The sequence below is a fragment of the Lampetra fluviatilis genome, chromosome 3, assembly GCF_964198595.1.
Source record: "Lampetra fluviatilis chromosome 3, kcLamFluv1.1, whole genome shotgun sequence".
In the NCBI taxonomy this organism is placed as follows: Eukaryota; Metazoa; Chordata; class Hyperoartia; order Petromyzontiformes; family Petromyzontidae; genus Lampetra; species Lampetra fluviatilis.
The window spans coordinates 15,209,631-15,228,428 of NC_136277.1; the positions used below are offsets into that span (position 1 = coordinate 15,209,631).

General features: G+C 53.8%; 1 protein-coding gene across 3 annotated transcripts; it reads right to left on the reverse strand.

The window, feature by feature from the left end:
• Positions 1–489: 489 nt before the first annotated feature.
• On the reverse strand, positions 490–18,581 carry LOC144953240 (uncharacterized). 3 transcript variants are annotated; one of them, XM_078883819.1, is made up of 9 exons: positions 18,410–18,581; positions 14,471–16,445; positions 9,248–9,370; positions 7,784–7,907; positions 6,572–7,095; positions 5,998–6,070; positions 4,788–5,197; positions 3,096–3,573; positions 1,512–1,738 (listed from the first exon to the last, which is right to left on the reverse strand). In XM_078883819.1, the coding sequence occupies exons 3-9, from the start codon at positions 9,311–9,313 to the stop codon at positions 1,524–1,526; spliced, it is 1,890 nt and encodes a 629-aa protein (XP_078739945.1). In that variant the 5' UTR covers positions 9,314–9,370; positions 14,471–16,445; positions 18,410–18,581; the 3' UTR covers positions 1,512–1,523. The 3 variants fall into 3 exon arrangements, with proteins under 3 accessions (XP_078739951.1, XP_078739945.1, XP_078739936.1); XM_078883810.1 differs by having other exon boundaries at positions 4,656–5,197; XM_078883825.1 differs by lacking the exons at positions 7,784–7,907; positions 9,248–9,370; positions 14,471–16,445; positions 18,410–18,581 and adding exons at positions 490–878; positions 1,234–1,336 and having other exon boundaries at positions 1,485–1,738; positions 6,572–6,712.
• Positions 18,582–18,798: the final 217 nt, after the last annotated feature.

Sequence of the window (18,798 nt, forward strand, 5' to 3'; positions counted from 1 at the left end):
TCCAGGACGATGCTAACGAGGCGCCCGTGGGCAGATTTGGTGGGCGGCGTTGCGTCCATCGCGGTTTTAGTAGCTCTGTGTTTGTTGGTCGTTTAATTCTTCCAATTCTCTAGGCTTTGTCTCGTGGTATTCTTCATCCGAACAAAATTCCTCTTTTTCTACTATTATTCCACTTCGTTTCAGTTTTCAAAGTTATTTTTGTTGATAGATTGTTTCCTTCTTCTCCTCCTCCTCTGATCTCGGTCTATCTCATTTTTTTTTTTTATCCTTTGCGCTTCCATTTCTCCTCGACGACAGACGCTTTCAACACCTTTGCTCGCGTTCCTGCCGCCCAGGGGGGGTGGGGCAGGGGTGGGGGGGGGGGGCAACGAAGAGAATTTAAAAAAAATTCAGAGAAAAGAGTTGGAAGAGGATGAGACAAACGTGGTGGGGGGGGGGGGGGGAGGGGGGGAGCAAGAAAATAATTGGGGGGCTGCATCGCCGGGGCCTTCGCGGTTGCAGGGGGTGAGGGGAAGGTGGGGGGGGGGAGAAGAGGCAGGGGGGGGGGGGAGGTCGCGGGGTCAAAGGTCGTCGTCGTCGGACGTGTCGGAGGAGGTGCTGTCGCCGTCCCCGCCGCCGCCGCCGCCGCCGTCGCGGGCGAGGAGGTGGTGCCCGTCGCCGTGGGCGACCGCAAGCAGCTCCGGCTCGCTCAGCAGCGCCGCGCCCCAACTCGGGAAACGGAATCCGGGCAAGGGGGCGGCCGACGGGCCGGGCGCCGCCACCTTGGTCACCGTCGCCGGAGCGGAGGAGGACGACGACAACAACGCGGGGGATGTGATGGTGACGGTGGCCGGCGCGTGCTTCAGCAGCCCGTTGCGGCGCAGTCCGTTGCTCTGCAGCTGCGGCGCGTCGTACCGGACGGGGCGGAGAGAGGGGGCGGGGGGCGGGAGCGATGAGACGGGAGTGGTGGTCTCCCCCGTGTCCGTGTCCCCCGCGTATCTCACAAGTGAAACCCCGTGTCTCCCCGCGGTGTCCGTCTCTCTCCCCTCCATGTGTCCGTATCTCCGCCATGTCTACGCATGTCCGTCTCCCCCAACATCCACCCGCGTCTCTGTATATCCCCACGTCTACCCACGTCTGCAATTCCCCCCCCACGTCTTCTCGTGTCATCTCTCCGTGTGCGTACCCCCCCACCCCCCCCCCCCCCACCATGTGCTACCCACGTCTCCCCACAACAGTCGTCTCCACCCGTACCTTCTCGCTGATGCGCTGGAATTCCTTCATCTCGTCCTCGGTGAGGGGCTCGAACGCCTCGTCCTGCTCGCACAGCTCTGTCCAGCCCATCTCCCTCAGGAGCCTGCAGCACGGGGAGGGAGGGGGACCCCCAATCATCAAAAACGCTCTTCCTTGCGAGATGACAAAGCCACTGGAGCTATGCACTTTTACATCTAGATTGACCAACTCTCTCTCTCACACTCCCCTCAGACTCCCTCGCACCCACCCACCTGTGTTCGGCCTCCAGCGAGCTGGACAGCATGTGATCGTCAGGCGATGACGACGCCTCCGGCGACCTCTGACCTCGGTGTTCTGGCCAATCGGATGCCAACTGCGATCCCGAGTCCACGGGCGACTCCGTCTCCTCCAGACGCGTGCCGTTGTTGTTGTTGTTGCTGCTGCCGCCGCCACCACCGTCGCCACCTCCGTTGTTGCTGCTGCTGCTGCTGCTGCTGCCGCCACTGCTGCTGCGTCGATTCTCGCCCTGAAGCCACAAGGCACGATGGCGATCGCAACAGACCTCCCCGACCGCGAGAGCTGACCCTCGAGTCTAAACTATTTTTTATTTCACCGTCTAGAGCTCCACTCGGCTATGTCGCCCTCTTTCAGAAGTGACCTGGCTATCACAAATGATAGCTCAATGAAGTGGCTTATTCATCACGTGGACGTCTATAACAGCGGCCAGACACTCTATAAACACATGACGCCGATTCTAAATGTGGAGGGGAACAAGCAGGGGACCTGGAGAAAAATCCACGTGACCACGGGGAGAGAGAGGGAGACACGTAACTCTAAAAATACAGCAGCGAGCGTCAGGGTTGGGCTCGATCCCACGACCTCCCGTATAGCAGGCGAGATCTTGATCCATGGAGGCATTAGATACACGTCGTAAATGATTGTCGTAAACCGGACGTCCTGGCGAGTCGTATATTTTTGTATCCTCTGGACAGTCGTCCGGTCAGCGAGGATGAGTATAGGTCAAGCACCCTCTTGAGGAGCTCCCGCCATCCCCCCCCTCCTCTCGTGAAGGCCTTTCCCGCCAGCAGTGGCCGGAGCAAGCAATTGCCGGGCTGCACCTTCACATTTTTGCACGCGGCTCATTCGCATAAACCCAGTCGGCATCCCCATTCCCCCACCGCATAAGCGCTAAGAATATTGAAACGCAGACCCCTCCTGTATTCTAATTGTTTTTAAATCCTTTATATTAAGTTCACTTGCTTGCGTGCTTGCTTGCTTAGGACCGTGCAAATCTTTCAGTCGTTTTTTAACCCACTTCCCGTGATCCAATCGAGCTGAAATTTTGCACACAGACTCGTTGTGCTTGACAATTAGTTTTCGTGAAAAAAAATTTCCAAAATTTTTCGGGAAAAAAAAAATGTAATTGCCAATTGCTTAATTGTGGCAGACAATCATCTGACCCATAGGTGGCAGCCATCTCAAGCCAGAGGACGAGAGGACTGTAGCCGCCCAATTCATGATGACGCAAATGTTGACTAACCACATGGCATGAAATCCCTGCCCCCACGCTGTACAATGGAGACTATTTATAGAGCAGTGAAATTGAAGCCGCCAGGTTCTTGAAAGTGGTAAAACGGGTCAACGCTAGTGCCCTCGGGAATATACGGGGCATGTCAAGAGGTGATCTTACATTTTTAGATCCTTTATATTAACTTCACTTGCTTGCTTGCTTACTCAAGAAAAACAGAAATGAATAATAAAATGAAACCGATGCCACGCATATAAAGGATTTATAGTGAAAAACTTTGTTTTTACGAGTTAATTTTTTTAACCGAACGCGCCAGACTACGAGCCCTTGCCGCCGTTGGCACCGGACCACACACCTGCTGAGCGTGGGTGGCGTTGGTGCTGCTGGCGGCGTGAGGACGCCCGCCGGGCTCGCCGTTCCTCGCCTCGCGCTTCAGCGTCTTGAGGAACTCGCTCTTGCCGTTGTTGCGAGCGCGGCCCAGCTTGGTGAGGCGCGGCGCCAGCGACGAACCGGCCACCTCCACCGGGGAGGTGGACGCCGGCCTCAGGGACGACGCCGCCACCACGGCGGCCGTCGTCGTCGCCGCCGCCGGGATCACCGTCGATCCCGGAGACGCCGGCGCCACCGCCCGCCGAGGCCGGCGCCGCCACCGCCGCCGCCGTCGATTCCTTGTGGTTGTGAGCAGGCGCCGACACCACGGAAGCAACGGGGAGCGGTGGAGGCGGCGCCGGCTTGGGGGAGAACGGCGAGTAGAGGCGGAAGGCCGAGTCGCGGGTGAACGAGCCCGACGATCGCGCGTCCTTGGCGCTGCCGGGGTTCTTCCACAGCGAGGGCTGCCGGGGGGTTGAGGGGGAAAGAGGACAGGGGTGGCCGGGAATGGAACTTAGGTCGTCGGGAGTTTAACAGCGGAATACGCCAACTACTACACGACCACCGCTCCAACAACAGCAGCAACCGCCAAGTGGCGGTGACATCACCACGGAGCTCGTGCCAGGCAAGGTGCACTTCGAGGCGACGTGAAATCATCTTCTCGGTTCTTTCGGTAAAGTCACGTAGAATGGAAATAATAAAAATAAGACAGCGTCTGACGCTGTCTTTCCGACAGCCCTGTTCTTCACCTGAGGACGGCTACTTGCGTTGTGGCCGAAACGTCGTGAGAATTGTATTTTATTATGTTTTATTTTTATTATTTTATTATTTCCCTTTTACGTGACTTTACCGAAAGAACCAAGAAGATGAATCCCTGCAGTCACGAAAGCTTTAAATCGCAACGTGAAGTGTCGAAGTGTCACTGGCAGGGGGTCACCGGACAGACCCAGGCACCACGGAGGAAAGGCGTCTAAGACGTCTCCTGGACAAACCCCATTTGGCGGAGCCTGGCGACTGAACCCGTACTTTTGGGCTTCATCAAAAAAGCCACGTGACCACTCCCCACACACACACATACACACCAACAGCACACCTGCATCACATCAACCTCAGGGAGGCCCAGGACCGGTTCAGATAATCGCCACTGGTGTTGGCCGTGAGCGGGAATGGAACTCGGGTGGCCGGGTTTGCAACGCAGCGTAGCGCTAACCGCTACACAACCAACCTCCGTCCCAAAACACACATTTCAACATCGCACGTGCATCACAGCAATACACAAAATAACATACAAAGGACCAACTGCACGCGCGCACATACACACAACACATACGCACACTCACCCCCATGCACAACAGGAACAACCCCCAGAAAACCTGTGCTATAAAAAAAGTCAACCTCTCTCAACTGGGTGAGATCCACACACCAGCAGCGGTGGCCGGCTGCACTTTGCCGAAAGCCACCGCTACAGACGTACGCCAAATCGCACCGATATATATTTTTGAAACCAATTCTCGCCACGGGAATCCTCCCCCTCCCCCGCGCCCACCTTGGCTGGCAGTGCCGCCGGCTTGGGCACCAGGATCTTGTAAATGCTGCTGGTGCCCACCCCAGGCACTCCGCTGCCCGCACCGCTGGAGCCCGCCACCTTCCCCGCTCCGGCCACGCCACCGCCGCTCACCCCCACAGCGCCTCCTCCGATGATCGTCGGAGGCACCACCGCCCCGACTCCCGGCCCCACCACGACGCCGCCGCCGCCGCCCGGCACCCCCGGCACGACAGGAGCGGCTGCTCCCGAAGAGACGGGGGCGGCCGCCACACCGTTGTGCGCGGAGGAGGCCGGGTGGTGGACCCGTGCGGCGGGGCCACCGCTGGCGCCGGAAGAGGCCGCCGCCGACGACGACGACGAGGAGGAGGAGGCGGATGAGGAGGAGGACGAGGGAGAGCAGAGCTGCAGCGGGGTGATGGCGCTGGCGCCCCCGCACGGCGGCGCCAGCGTGGAGGCGAAGGCGGCCGAGAAGCTCTCCTCGCGGCATGACTTCTTGATGACCAGCATCTTGGTGGAGCGCGGGCGGGGGTTCGGGGGGTTCTCTACGGGGGGGGGGCGGGGGGGGGGGGTACAGAGGTTAAGGAGGTCCACGGGAAGAGGTCAAGAGCGGTGGACGACGACGAAGAGGTTTGGTACCGGTAGTCGCTGTGCGCTCGGCGGGGGAGGGCGTTTGATCGGATCGGTGGTGCTGGTCAAGTGTGGTGTAGTGTGCGGTGTGGTTCTATGGAGGAGGCTCGTGAAGGACACACTCCTGGTCAGTTGGAAGCAATCGCACTCCAAAAACAATGGGAGGACAGAGGAGCAACGCTCACAACAATGAGCGGAGAGCCGGGCGGATAAAATGGAGTGTTGGCACAGTAGGGGGTACAGCCGGTGCATCTGCCAGTCATCTCGGTCGGTCAACCCCTGGCACCTGCTGGGTCTGTCCCGTGACCTCCTGCCAGCAGCGAGCCTTCGACACTTCACGTGACGGCCTCAAAGTGCACCTGGCCTGGCACAGGCACCGTGGTGAAGTCACCATCACTTAGTGGCGGGTATTGGTATTGGTTATGCGGTATGGTTTATACGGCAGAGTGCGATTGGCCGCGTGTGATGTGTGCCATGCGGTGCAGTGGTGTGCGGTGCGGTTTGGTTTGTGGCGCGGCGTTGTTTGGCGGTGGGGTGGTTGGGGGTTATGGTGTGCGGTTCGTGGTTTACGTTGAAGTGTGACACAAGCGCACGTTCACTGCAGAGAACGAAGCGATAAAATCGACTCGTGGCGTGCAGCTGCCTAGACAGATGGCTGGCACGCTACGCCAGGTGTTGTGCCGCGTGTAACGCCGCACGGTTGCGGCGGGCTCACCCCAAACGCCGGCCGGCACGTTGGCAGGCTTGCCCTGCCCTGGGTCTCGATCGGCATCTGGGTTCAACGATGGCTGCAACGAACGGAGAAGGAAAACATCCCACGTTGACAACCGCACCAAACGGCACAAAACGCAAATAACGCGAGACAGCCCAAAACGCGCGCCAATGGCGTGCACGCCACACACGCAGCCACGGACACAAAAGACCAAGATCCCCGACCACGTATAGCCTTAACAGACTGTGGGGGCAAGTGCCATTAGCTAGAAGCGCCTATGAAGGCTGGAACGGAAACACGAGGGGGTGGGATGGCCAGCACAACGCCCGGCCGCCTTTGTCTCCCCAGTGGCAATGTTTTTTATACACCACGCACCAGGCACTCATTTGAGGCTGTCGACCTAGGGAAGGCCCATGAACGGTTGAGATATCAACGAATTGACCGCTACACGACCGCTCCTATGGCGCGTACACACACACAACCACGAACACACACACACACACAACCACGAACACACACACTCAGGCAAACGCGGCACACAAAGTCCACAGTTTCAACGGTTTACAGTTTCACTCACAAAGTCCTCCACTTCAAACTGCTTCTCGTCCGTCTTGTCGTCTCCTCCCCGCCGCGGCCCGTCCTCCAGGCCGCCCGGCCCGCCGTCCTCCAGGCCGCCCCGTCGGCCCTTGTGCCCTCCGCCGTGGAATGCTCCATTCCGCGAACGGTGCCCACCCCCGTCCCGGTCCCGGTCCCGGTGGTCTCGATCCCGATCCCGATCCCGGTCGCGATCGCGATCGCGGTAGCCGCGCCGGGGGCCGTCCGAGTCCGGGTGGTACGGCCCGCCGCGCTGGCCGCCCCCTCCCCCGTCGCCGTGGTAGCTCCCGCGGTGGACCCCGCCCCCTCCGCCGCCTCCCCGCCCGTCCCCGTCGTGGTAGGGTCCGCCGCGTTGGCCGCCGCCGCCTTCCCAGTGGTAGGAGCCGCGCGACGCCCCACCGTCCGAGTGGAGGCGCCCGGGCGGGCGGCGGTTGCCGTGGTTACCAGTGCCGCGGACCGGCTCCGTTTCTAGGGAGTTCTGACGCGAGATGGGGCGCGTGCGGACATCTGTGTGTGCGGTGGGGGGGGGGGGGTGCAACGAGGGAGGGATGGAAGTACACAGAGTGTTATGAATAACATCAGCATTATTTTTCGATTTAAAGCTTTCGTGACTGCAGGGATTCATCTTCTTGATTCTTTCGGTAAAGTCACGTAGAAGGGAAGTAGTAAAATAATTAAAATAAAACATAATAAAATAATTATCACGACGTTTCGGCCACAACGCAAGCAGCCGTCCTCAGGTGAAAACCAGGTCTGTCGAGGCGACAGCGTCATTCAGATGCAGTCGCCTCGACAGACGGCTGTTTGCGTTGTGGCCGAAACGTCGTGAGAATTATTTTATTATGTTTTATTTTAATTATTTTATTACTTCCCTTCTACGTGACTTTACCGAAAGAACCAAGAAGATGAATCAGCATTATTGTGTATTCATGTAATTGCCAGATGCAGTTATTTTAGTTGCATGCCTGTAATTCAGCGCTTTCAAGGTGCAGGAGTTCAAAGGTGATACAAAGATCAAGGTATGATCATTGTACGCGAGTGTATGCGTGTGCTTGACTCGGCAATAAGCGAGTAACCTGGTGCCGTGCATAAACATCAGCACCAAGACCTCCGTAGGTGCTATTCGCCAACGGCGCTTGCCCCGAAAGTCTGTTACAGGCTACATCTGTGCGTTATTGTCGTCAAGTTCTCTCACCAGGGTTGCGCCCAAAGCCAGCGTCCAGGAAGGCATCGGACGAGTTGTGTCGGCGTCGGCTGGAGCCGGCACGACCATCGGGCCTCGACACGTGGTCCCCAGGGCGCTCTGGAGTTGGGGGGAGCTACCAGCACAACCACCAGCACCACCACCGTCAACATCGCCACCAACATCAACACTATCATCATCACCACCAACATCAACAACACCATCGGCGTCGTCACCGTCGTCGCCAACACCACCATAAACACCACCATCAACACCACCATCAACACCACCATCAACACCACCATCAACACCACCATCAACACCACCATCAACATCGCCACCAACACCACCGCCACCAACATCATCATCACTGCGACCATCATCACCACCAACACCACCGCCACCAACATCATCATCACTGCGACCATCATCACCACCAACACCACCGCCACCAACATCATCATCACTGCGACCATCATCACCACCAACACCACCGCCACCAACATCATCATCACTGCGACCATCATCACCACCAACACCACCGCCACCAACATCATCATCACTGTGACCATCATCACCACCAACACCACCGCCACCAACATCATCATCACTGCGACCATCATCACCACCAACACCACCGCCACCAACATCATCATCATCATCACTGTGACCATCATCACCACCAACACCACCGCCACCAACATCGCCAGCACCACTATCAACATCATCACCACCACCACCAATTAAAATATGTATGTTGAACTTATTTCGCACCCTATGTAGCCAACCGTGCTAAAACTAGACAATTTTTATTTTACTAGATAAGGCCCACTGACCAATATAACTTTTTCAAAAGTGACCTGGCCATAAATGACAGCTCAAATGAGTGGTTTATCACCTGTAAATGTATAGCGGCAGCCAAATCCTTCAAAAGCATGATTCTAAACGTGGAGGGGAAAACCGGAGAACCCGTAGAAAAATCCACGCGACCACCACGGGGAGAACAACGTAAACTCCAAACGTACAGCAGCAGGCGTCACAGGATCTACATTAAACCTACATTATCTGGATCGGCCACAACCAGGAGTCATACACGATGTCGACTCAGCCTCAAATGAGTACCTAGTGTGGTGTGTAAACATCGCCACCCACTCTTGTTGGCCACCCACCCCCTCATGTGCCGTGCCAGCTCGCTAACAGCACTTGCCCCAACTGTCTTCTATGGCTATACGGGGAATATTTATCTTTGTTGTCTTTCTCCGTGTAAAGTCTTCACTATATGGGAGGCCTCAATATTCTAGCAGGACCCCTGGTGACCCGCTAATAACGGCTTCTGCACAAACAGGGGGCGGTCCACCTTGCTGGAAGGGTCCCCCTTGCGAGGACACTCAAGGGGACCCCCGTCAAGAGGACAGGTGGTGTTCTTCAGTAAGGCAACTACCGCCACGTTAATTAGGCGAACAGACTTGTGCTTACCTTGGCGGTGGAAGGGGGCGGAGTAGGGAAGCTGAGCCAGGCTGGAGCAAAATCATGCTGCGCCATTTAGGTCGGGTGTCGTGCATTCACTGTAGCCAGGCATGAACTCTCATGGCTGGGACCCTGGGGAGGAGGGGGCACGGGTCGTGGGAACCAGAGACACGCACGCAGAGAGAACCGGCGGTGAATCGCGGCCGAGACCGTGTCGATCGTAACGTGGTGGATTGCAATCGAGACTTGGCGCATGCCGCCTTCGGATTGCCCCGGAAAAGTGAAACGCACCCAAAACTTTTTGGAGTTCGTTTTGAACAACAAGTGCTTCACAATCGGGGGGAAAAAATACCTAGCACTGTGATGTTGAACTTTTTTCGCACCGTATGTAGCCAACCATGCTAATCGGAGGTGCGGGGGAAGAACAACAACCTAAACACAACAAGCAGTTCTCAAGAAGTAAGTTATCAATGGAGGGAGGTAGGGATAGAGGGAGGGGAGGCGAGATATTCCCGGCCACTCACAACGCCGCACAAACGGATGCAAGAATCCCCCTTCCGTACTGCCAAGGCACGGCGCGCGAACGGCACGAACAAGCCCGATAGAAGGGAGAAACACAGGGGTAGCGCAGAGTAATTTCTTTACTTTTAGCTAAGAACGCTTCTGTAATTGTAACGAAAACTAACCCAAGTCTGGGAACATGAGACACTCAGGAACAAGTGCATCACACACGGGAACACAAGGGGATGGGAGTCGAAGCAAGGTAACACAAGAAAGACGGGCTGCCAAGCTAAGTTTTGATAAACTCTAGGGTTGCTTGAAGTATATCCTTCGGCGAAGCATATAACGGCACGCGCGTGTTCTGGCGGGTCACGTGACAGCGCGTAACCGATTTGCATGTACGTTGAACTTCTTTCACACCGTACGTGGCCGACCTTGCTAAACGGAGGTGTGGTGAAAGGGCAACCGACTAAATACAAAAAGCAGTGCTAAAGAAAAGAGATTTCAGTCTAGATTTAAAAGTGCTCAGCTCCAGTGGCTTCCTAATATCGGAAGAGCATTCCAGACGGCCGCAGTAGTGCATTTGAAAGCGCACGATGCAGTGACCATCTTTGTTCGATGGTCAGTTAAAAGGCGCCGCTGCTGCTGCTGCTGGTGATGCTGCTGCTGCTGGTGCTGCGAGGATGACCGAAGTTCGCGTGACAAGATCAGCGAAGTCTTGTGGTTCGTTTGTGGCAAGCACTTTATCGCTTTGTCTCAGCAGGGAATAGATCAGCAGGGCTAATCCGTCAGCTTTCGTGGGCTACAACTGTCCTGCGGGCCGCTCATTTAAGAAAAAAAGCTGCGCTAAACTGTTGAAGAAATCTGCTCGGAAGGGACAAGCCCCTGGGACACGCATCAGAGTTGGTATACCGAGGAGTTACTCAAGGTGACCTGCAATTATGCAGCAAAGCGGACAGGGGGAAGTTGCGAGTGCTTTCGGAAAACGGAATTGGATAATGAAAAGCGAGATACCCATGCACTTACATAAGGGGAAAAAAGAATTACTGCCGTAAATTACCTGCTGTGACACGATTACGAAACAAGATACCGACAAAGAAAACGCAAGGGCAGTAAACACGGAGAGAGGTGCAACGATTGGAATTACGTTTAGAAATCAGGAAATGGGGGAAAACCGTATAGACCGGTCGAAGCAAAAGGGGGTGGGGGACTTGGGCAAGAAGGTGTCACTGGAAGGGACGACTAGTTGAGGACAACGATGAGGGGGTGGCGGCCAAAGGAGGGAGCGAGTGGACGAAGAGGAGGTCAACCGCTTAGAGAGAGGCGAGAGGTCAGCTCGTGTGCAGGTGCGGCACGGATTGCAGCATCGCGAGACACCACGGGACAAGAAGTGGGTGGGGGGGGCGGCTTTCATTGAGGAGTGGATAGATCACGGGAAGAACAGATACCCATAATGGCATAAGGCAGGGGACAGCGACCAGCGGCTCTCTAAGTGACCCGCTTCGTGACGGTTTTTATGAACGACCGCCGTCTAGTATTCACATTGCATCGTGCAGCTCTTGAAAGGTTTTATTTGACCGAATTCGAACAAAAATGGCTCTTATTGTTACAAAAAATGTTTTACTAGCTGAGGCCTACGGAGCTGTACAGCTCTTTTTCAGAAACAACCTGGTCACAAATGACAGCTCAACGAAGTGGGCTTATCATCACCAGGTGGAAATTTCCAGCAGCAGCCAACTCAAATGCGTGATGTCGATTCTAAATGTGGAGGGGAAAAATCGGAGGACCCGGAGAAAAATCCACGCGACCAAGGGGAGAGAGTCACACGCAAACTCCAAATACGCAGCAGCAGGTGTCATCAGGGTTGGGATCGAACCCACGACCTCCTGTACACCAGGCGAGGTAGTTAACATCTCCTAGCCACCGTGATGATGATGAGAGAGAGAGACACGCAAACTCCAAATATAAAGCAGGCGTCTTCAGGGTCAGGATTGAACCCACGACCTCCTGAAGACCAGGCGAGGTAGTCAACATCTCCTAGCCACCGTGATGATGATGAGAGAGAGACACGCAAACTCCAAATATAAAGCAGGCGTCTTCAGGGTCAGGATTGAACCCACGACCTCCTGAAGACCAGGCGAGGTAGTCAACATCTCCTAGCCACCGTGATGATGATGAGAGAGAGACACGCAAACTCCAAATATACAGCAGCAGGCGCCGTCGGGATCCTACGCAGGACCTCCGAGTAGCCGGCGAGGGAGTTAACATCTCACCACCGTGGGTTGCCGACCCCACCCAGACGACATCAGGAAACGTGCAGCGTACACAAGCTAAATGCACAGCAACACCACGGAGAGAGTTACGTATCGACGCATGGGGGGGGGGGGGACAAGGGAGTTCGCGTTAGGGGCACAAACGCAGACGCACGCCGACGCAAGGTGACGGCACGGGGACGCACGAGGGGAGACACTACGAAACACGAGAGCACGGGTGAAGAGTGGGGGGGACGAGAAGCACAATGGAGCAACCTGTGCCAACACACACACGTGGACACAAAAGGTGCGCGGCGGTAACAAAGATGAACACAAATCGATACGGGGTGCGCGCACACGCACACTCGAGACAAAAATCCCCCCATATAGCCTTAACAGACCATTGGGACAAGTGCTGTTATAGCGAGTAGCATCTATGACGGCCGGCGGTACACGAGGGGGGTGGGTGGCCAGCACCACGGCCGACCGCCTTTGTCTCCCAAAATGGCGATGTTTACTACACACCGCACCGGGTACTCATTTGAGGCCGTGTCGACCGAGGGGAGGCCCAGGACGGGTTCAGATATTCGTCACCGGTGTTGGTGGCCGTGAGCAGGAATCTAACTTCGTAGCGCAGCACACTAACCGCTGCGCTAACGCTCCCCCCACACACAATCAACTCACGAGCAGAAGATTTCCATATTAAGACTTGACACTTCTGCAATTACAAGTCAAAGCTCGCGAAGGTAAAAATTCAAGGGTGCTTAGCTTTTTTTCCCCCTTTGTTATAACGTATTTGATACTCTTAGCTCTTTCGGTAAAGTCACGTAGGTAAAAAATGAAATTAAAATTAATAAAAATAAAACGATAAAATCACCACGTTTCGGAGGCAACACAAGTCTCCGTCATCAGGTGACTTGTGTTGCCTCCGAAACGTCGTCATATTATTGTTTTCTTTTTATTAATTTTAATTTCCTTTTTTACCTACGTGACTTCACCGAAAGAACTAAGAGTATGAATTCTTGCAGTCACGAAAGCTTCAAATCTAGAAATAACGTATTTGAGTTAAAATGTTAAGATGATATTTTATTTATTATGCTTGTTTACCCAGGAAAGCCTCAGTGGGTCTCGGGACACTTCTTCATTTTCTCTTTTGCAGAAGCGACCTGGCCGTCACAAATTAGAGCTCAACGAAGTGGCTTGTCATCACCGCGTGGAGATTTATAGCAGCAGCCAAATACTGTTAACGCATGGAGGGAAAAACCGGAGGACCCGGAGAAAAATCCACGCGACCATGGGGAGAGAGAGAAACACGCAAACTCCAAATATACAGCAGGCGTTGTCAGGATCGAACCCATGACCCTTCTGCATACCCAGCGAGGCAGATAACATCTCCTAGCCACCGCGGCAACAATGATTGCAATGAAAAGCCAAATTGAGTAATTTGCGGATCATTTTTTATTTTGGCAAACTTATATCGCCGAAGATGAAGTAGCAGAAAACCACAAACACTCCAAACTGTGTCAATACATTTTAGTTAGAATAACATTTTCTAGAATATTTTAAACATCTGCTGGCAACGTGCGCTGTGTGTCCGTGTTGCCAACTCCTCAAAGCGGGAAGAGAAGACGCCGAAGGAAAAGGGGGGAAAAAAAAAGCGGCAGGTAAATCTCGCTAGAAAAACCTTCTAAAAGTTGTCTCTAATTTTGATAGAAAAATGACGGCATTAGAAAGTAGATATGAAAATAAAGTCATCGGTTAAAACTCATACCAGGAGCTGCCGAGGACAAACTCACGTGAAGATAGTGCTTTTCGTTAATCAAGAGCTTTGACCGCATCATCAAACACAGCATTGCAATATTATCCATAATATTGATTAATTACTACCGCCACCTTTTACCGCCAGCGCCGCAGCAAACGCTACCGCCACCAACACCCGCTGGTGCCGTAGCCACCACAAACACACGACTGCTGCTACCAGGGCAAGATGAGATCGGACACCAGACACCCCGTGAGCTTGCCTAGGCAGAGGAGAACTCAAGAGACCAGAGGACAGCCTCATTGCAAGAGCGACCTAGCCAGTTAACGGAGCCAGCGGTTACTATTCTATTCTTACCAGGTAAGGCCCACCGAGCTATTTAACTCTTTTTTTATAAGCGACCTGGTTAGAATTGATAGCTTAACAAAGTGGCTTATCATTATGCGGAAATGTATAGAAGCCAAATACTCCACACGCGTAATGCTAATTCGAAATGTGGAGGGAAAAACCAAAGGGTCTGGAGAAAAATACATGCGACCACGGGGAGAGTGAGAGACGCACGCAAACTACCCCATATACAGCAAGCATCGTCAGGGTCAGCATTGAACCCACGACCTCCTGCATACCATGTGAGGTGGTCAACATCTCCCAGCCACCATGATGATGATGATGAGGACCACAAAGTAAAGCCACCGCCCCCCCCCCCCCCCCAATACTCACCACGGGCAGTGGGTAGGTCTGTCCGGGCTGAGTCGGCGAGGCCGGCGAGACGAAGGCCCTGCCAGCTCCTGCGCTGCTCCTCCGCCGACAGAGGGGGTCTGGCCGGGGCAAGGGAACGCAAGGGGGGCCACAGCGAGGGGAGGTCCCCCCCCCGGCTGGAGACAGCGGGGGGCGCCCTGGCCAGCAAAGATTCCCTTGGAAGGTGGGGGGAGGGCGGTAGATCCTGCGCAGCGTTTCAGTGCCCCGGGCCCGGGCAGCCGACGGTCGAGGTTGGAGGCGTAAGGGGGGCGGAGCTGCGCCGAGACCCCACAGGGTCACCCCGTCGGGCGCCTACTCTCCTCGGCAGCCGCGATGATGTGTCGTCCACCTTCAGTTGCCGATTCTAGTTTGGATTTTAGTCCTGCCGCTCCACCCCCCCCCCTTCCCCCCCCCCGACTCCGGGTGCGTGTGTGTGCGCACACGCACGCGTGTCCTGTTACTAATATGTACAATGTTCGTGTGCCGCTCAACACTTTGCCTGACTAAAACAAGCAAAATTACAAATAAAAAGCATCCAAGCTGCCAAGAGCTTCTCGTAACGATCGGTGATGCTGCTACCCGCTCATCGCGAAGTCATTCCTGAGCCCAGCGCAAATTGAAAAGTGAAAACCCAACCCACAGTATTTCAGTAATAACTACCTAACTTTTTTTGCCGTAATAAAAAAAATACAACACAACAAACAACTAGCACAGTAAGGGAATTACATACGCCTCGCGAATTCACCTCGATGCGCTCGCTCCCATCGTCTATTTACGTCGCAGCCTCATGAAAACAAACCGCGCGATCCGAGGCTACGGACTCCTTCAGCTTGAATCTTATTGCGTACCCACCCCCCCCCCCTCAACCGCTAAGAACGTGACACGAACGCTGGTCCACAACTACCTCATGTCTCCCGAGGAAGCGACTCTCGGGAAACAAATGCGACGGGTCAGCCTCTCGATTGTGCTCCTCCTCCTACTCGCCGTGGCGTCACACTCTAACCTCCACCGCGACCTGGATTGGATATCTCCTTAAATTAAGCGATGTGAGCACGCGACGCAAAATTTTACGAATTTCTCAACTTCTGCCGCGGGACGCGGCGCGTCGAGGGAGGGGTCCCAACTAAAAATGGTGAAAATAAGAAAAAAAATTAAGATTCTAAAAAAATATATGTACAGAAAATATGTATAATATGTACACGCGCCGGCAGCGATCAGATTCAGTAAGCGGGGGTGCGGCTGCCTGCACTTATCAGAAGCAGCAGGATTATTTTTTGTAGTTTTTTTCTTTTAATTAATCATGCATAGTGGGGGGGGGGGAGGGTGGCCGTCGTCATTTTGTCCACAATTCGGAGTCTGTGAAAACGGCCAGCGCTTAACAGGGAACGTGCGTGGAAAACTACTACACGGTGCCAAACGATGAATACTACGATTGTTGCCGTCACTATCGTACTTTATATTACTATGATTCTTCAGCATTGAAACATGCCTGCTTGCCGATGCAACCTATGACATGACCATCGACATTGTTGCTATTATTATTACAATAACATCGGCCAGACGCCGGGTGGTCGCGATACTAAACAGAAACTGAAAACCCTCAACAACGCCGAGACCAAAAGACGCAAGCGCTCCCAATTCCGAAGTAGCGCTCTCTCGATCAACGTGACAGGACTCCCTGGTACTCGCCTAAGAACCCGACCATCAACAACAACTCATCGGAGGCGGGGGGGGATTATGTTCGGTGTGTTTGTCTGCGTGCGCGAGGTCACCCCCGTTGTTTGTGTGTATGCGTGCACGTATGAGGTCGCCCCACTGCTGCCACAGCTGCTGCATTCACAAGATGCACATGGTTGAAGAGCCACACTCATGTGCTGTCATTTGCTACTGCTGCCGTGTTTCTCTGTCGCTCCTCCCGGAAACAGAGATCAGCCTCTTCGTCTCTTCACTCTGAAATCTAAGCGGGGCGCGCAAACACACACAAACAAAAAAACACGTACAACCACACACGGTTACCACAATTGTTAAAAAGTAAATCCGAGACAATTCAAGATGCCTCTGACTTTGCCTTTACGTCTACGACCAAACCAGTGCACCTAATCTGATCAAGAAGCCAAGCAAGTTGGAGTCTGGATCAGTGTTTAATGGGCAACCACCATCCATTACTTGAGCGACAGGCTGTGGGGCCCCAAGTTGTGGGAAGCGAAAGCAAGTGCAGCAAAATAATTCGTGCACTGCGCTTGTATTGCTCCCACTCTACGATTTTGGCAATTCACCGACCCGCACTGACCAGCGTGGTGAAGAACGGTTACAAAACCTCCGCACGACCTGTATGGCGGAGTCATTCATCCAGCAGTGGATGACCACGAGAGCTGAGCGCAAGTCTGCCATGTCTCACTTCGGAGGAAAAGGTTGGTGGATGGCACAGAGATGTGTAAGGTGATGAAAATAGCAGCAAGTGTCCTCCTAAAGCGGTCTTTATGGATAGTCGCAACCGTCATCCCCTCGTACGCATGAAGTAAGTTTTGTTCGGACACTTCTGGAATAAAATTTCCAACTGAATGAAATTTTTTTTACTTTTGGTTTGTAGAGATTTATAAATTATCCATAAGAGATTTTTGTTGGATTGGATCGCGTAAATATAAATGTGTCGTAAAACCCGCCACCACCCCACACAGCCAACTCGTAAGGTTTGTCACGTAAACAAAAACACGCCGATTTATAAACGAATGGAACCAAAATATTCAGATTTAAAAAGTCTTCCGACAGAGACATTTTTAAATTTCATCGTTGTATTCCTAGATAAATAAACGACATTAATGATTACTATTGAAATTCCACAATTCCAATAACGAGAACCGGTTATTTCACAAACAGTGCATCTCCATTGGACGAAAGCTATTACCGCACAATTGATATCATTATCATTAGCGATGTCATTGTGCGACTTAGCATTATAACACCTGCAGTAGTTACTGCTGTTGTGCCAAATACTGCCCAGTATTGTTAACCTTGCAACGTGGGGGTGGCCATGCAGTTCCGTGTGCCACAGCGTCAACCTGCCCGCGCAAACCAAAACTAATCCGCATTGCTGTTACCTTCACGAGCATCGCTATCCCAGTATTAATACTCGCATTACTACTAGTGTAGCAGTAGTAAATACTACAATCGCATCAGCATTATAGGCGCAAGTTAATGTAAGCATCTCAACGTGGGTGACATAGCGATCATTGTGCCATCCCCCCCCCCTCCCCCCGCAACTTCACAAATCAAAACTTTCAAGCGCTGCTGTTAACCCCATGAGCTGTATTACAATCAATACTGTGGTTGTCAGGAGCAGCAGTAGTAGCAGCAGCAGCAGTAGTATCGTTGCGTGAAGCAGCAGCAATCGTCGTCGTTGTTAACGTCGCGGCGCGGATTCGCGCCTGCCCAGTGCGTTTCCGTGATGCTCCCACAAAAAACCTGGCCAACTCTTCGAAGAAAAAAAAAGAAACATCTTCGCTTCGAAAACAAAACGGAACGCGGTCTATGCCTGCGTGCGATCTCGACGCAAACCCAAACACGACTCGACGAAGCGTTGACTTTATCGCATCTATTGTTATCTTACCTCGGCGAATTTAAACCGAGGTGGTGCTGGTGGTGGCGGTCCCACACGCAACCAAAACAAACCCAGCCGAGCCGAGCGACACACGAAGGCGTCGCTTTCGCCCTCCGTCGGCCGACACAACGAAGTCCCAGGCCGTCGTTTAGCCGCTTTATTGTAACAACGCGCTCCTTAGCGATCGAAATAAACAATTTAGCAGCGAGGTTAAGCAGCAGCAGCGTCGGTGGAGAGGGGTTGGGGGTGAGGGGGGGTCCCCACACTGAACTAGGCCCGAAGCCTGAGGCCTATCGACAACAGCAGCGCGCGCGCGTTCTCACCTCGTCTGTGTGGGGATATTCGCGCGTCTCTCTCTCCGCGTGAGATGGCGCCGTTGTGTGCGCGCGTGCGTGCGCCTGCCTGCTGCTGTTGTTGTTGTTTAGCCTGTGGTGGTGGTGGTGTTTGTTTGTTTGTTGTTGTTGTTGTTTGCTGGTAGCGAAACGCAGCTCAGGGGGGAGGGGGGGGCGGGTGTTCTTTTCAAAATGGCGGTCGCGGGGGATCCCGGCGTGCACCGCGCGCGCGCGCGCCCCCAACCCCCCACCCCCAACCCCCCCCCCCCACCTCTCGCGAGATTTGGGTTCATTGTTCGATATAATATTATACATTTATTTTATATTATTTCTATTGTAAATTCTCATTTTCGGCGACGCATTATTCCACGATTGAACAA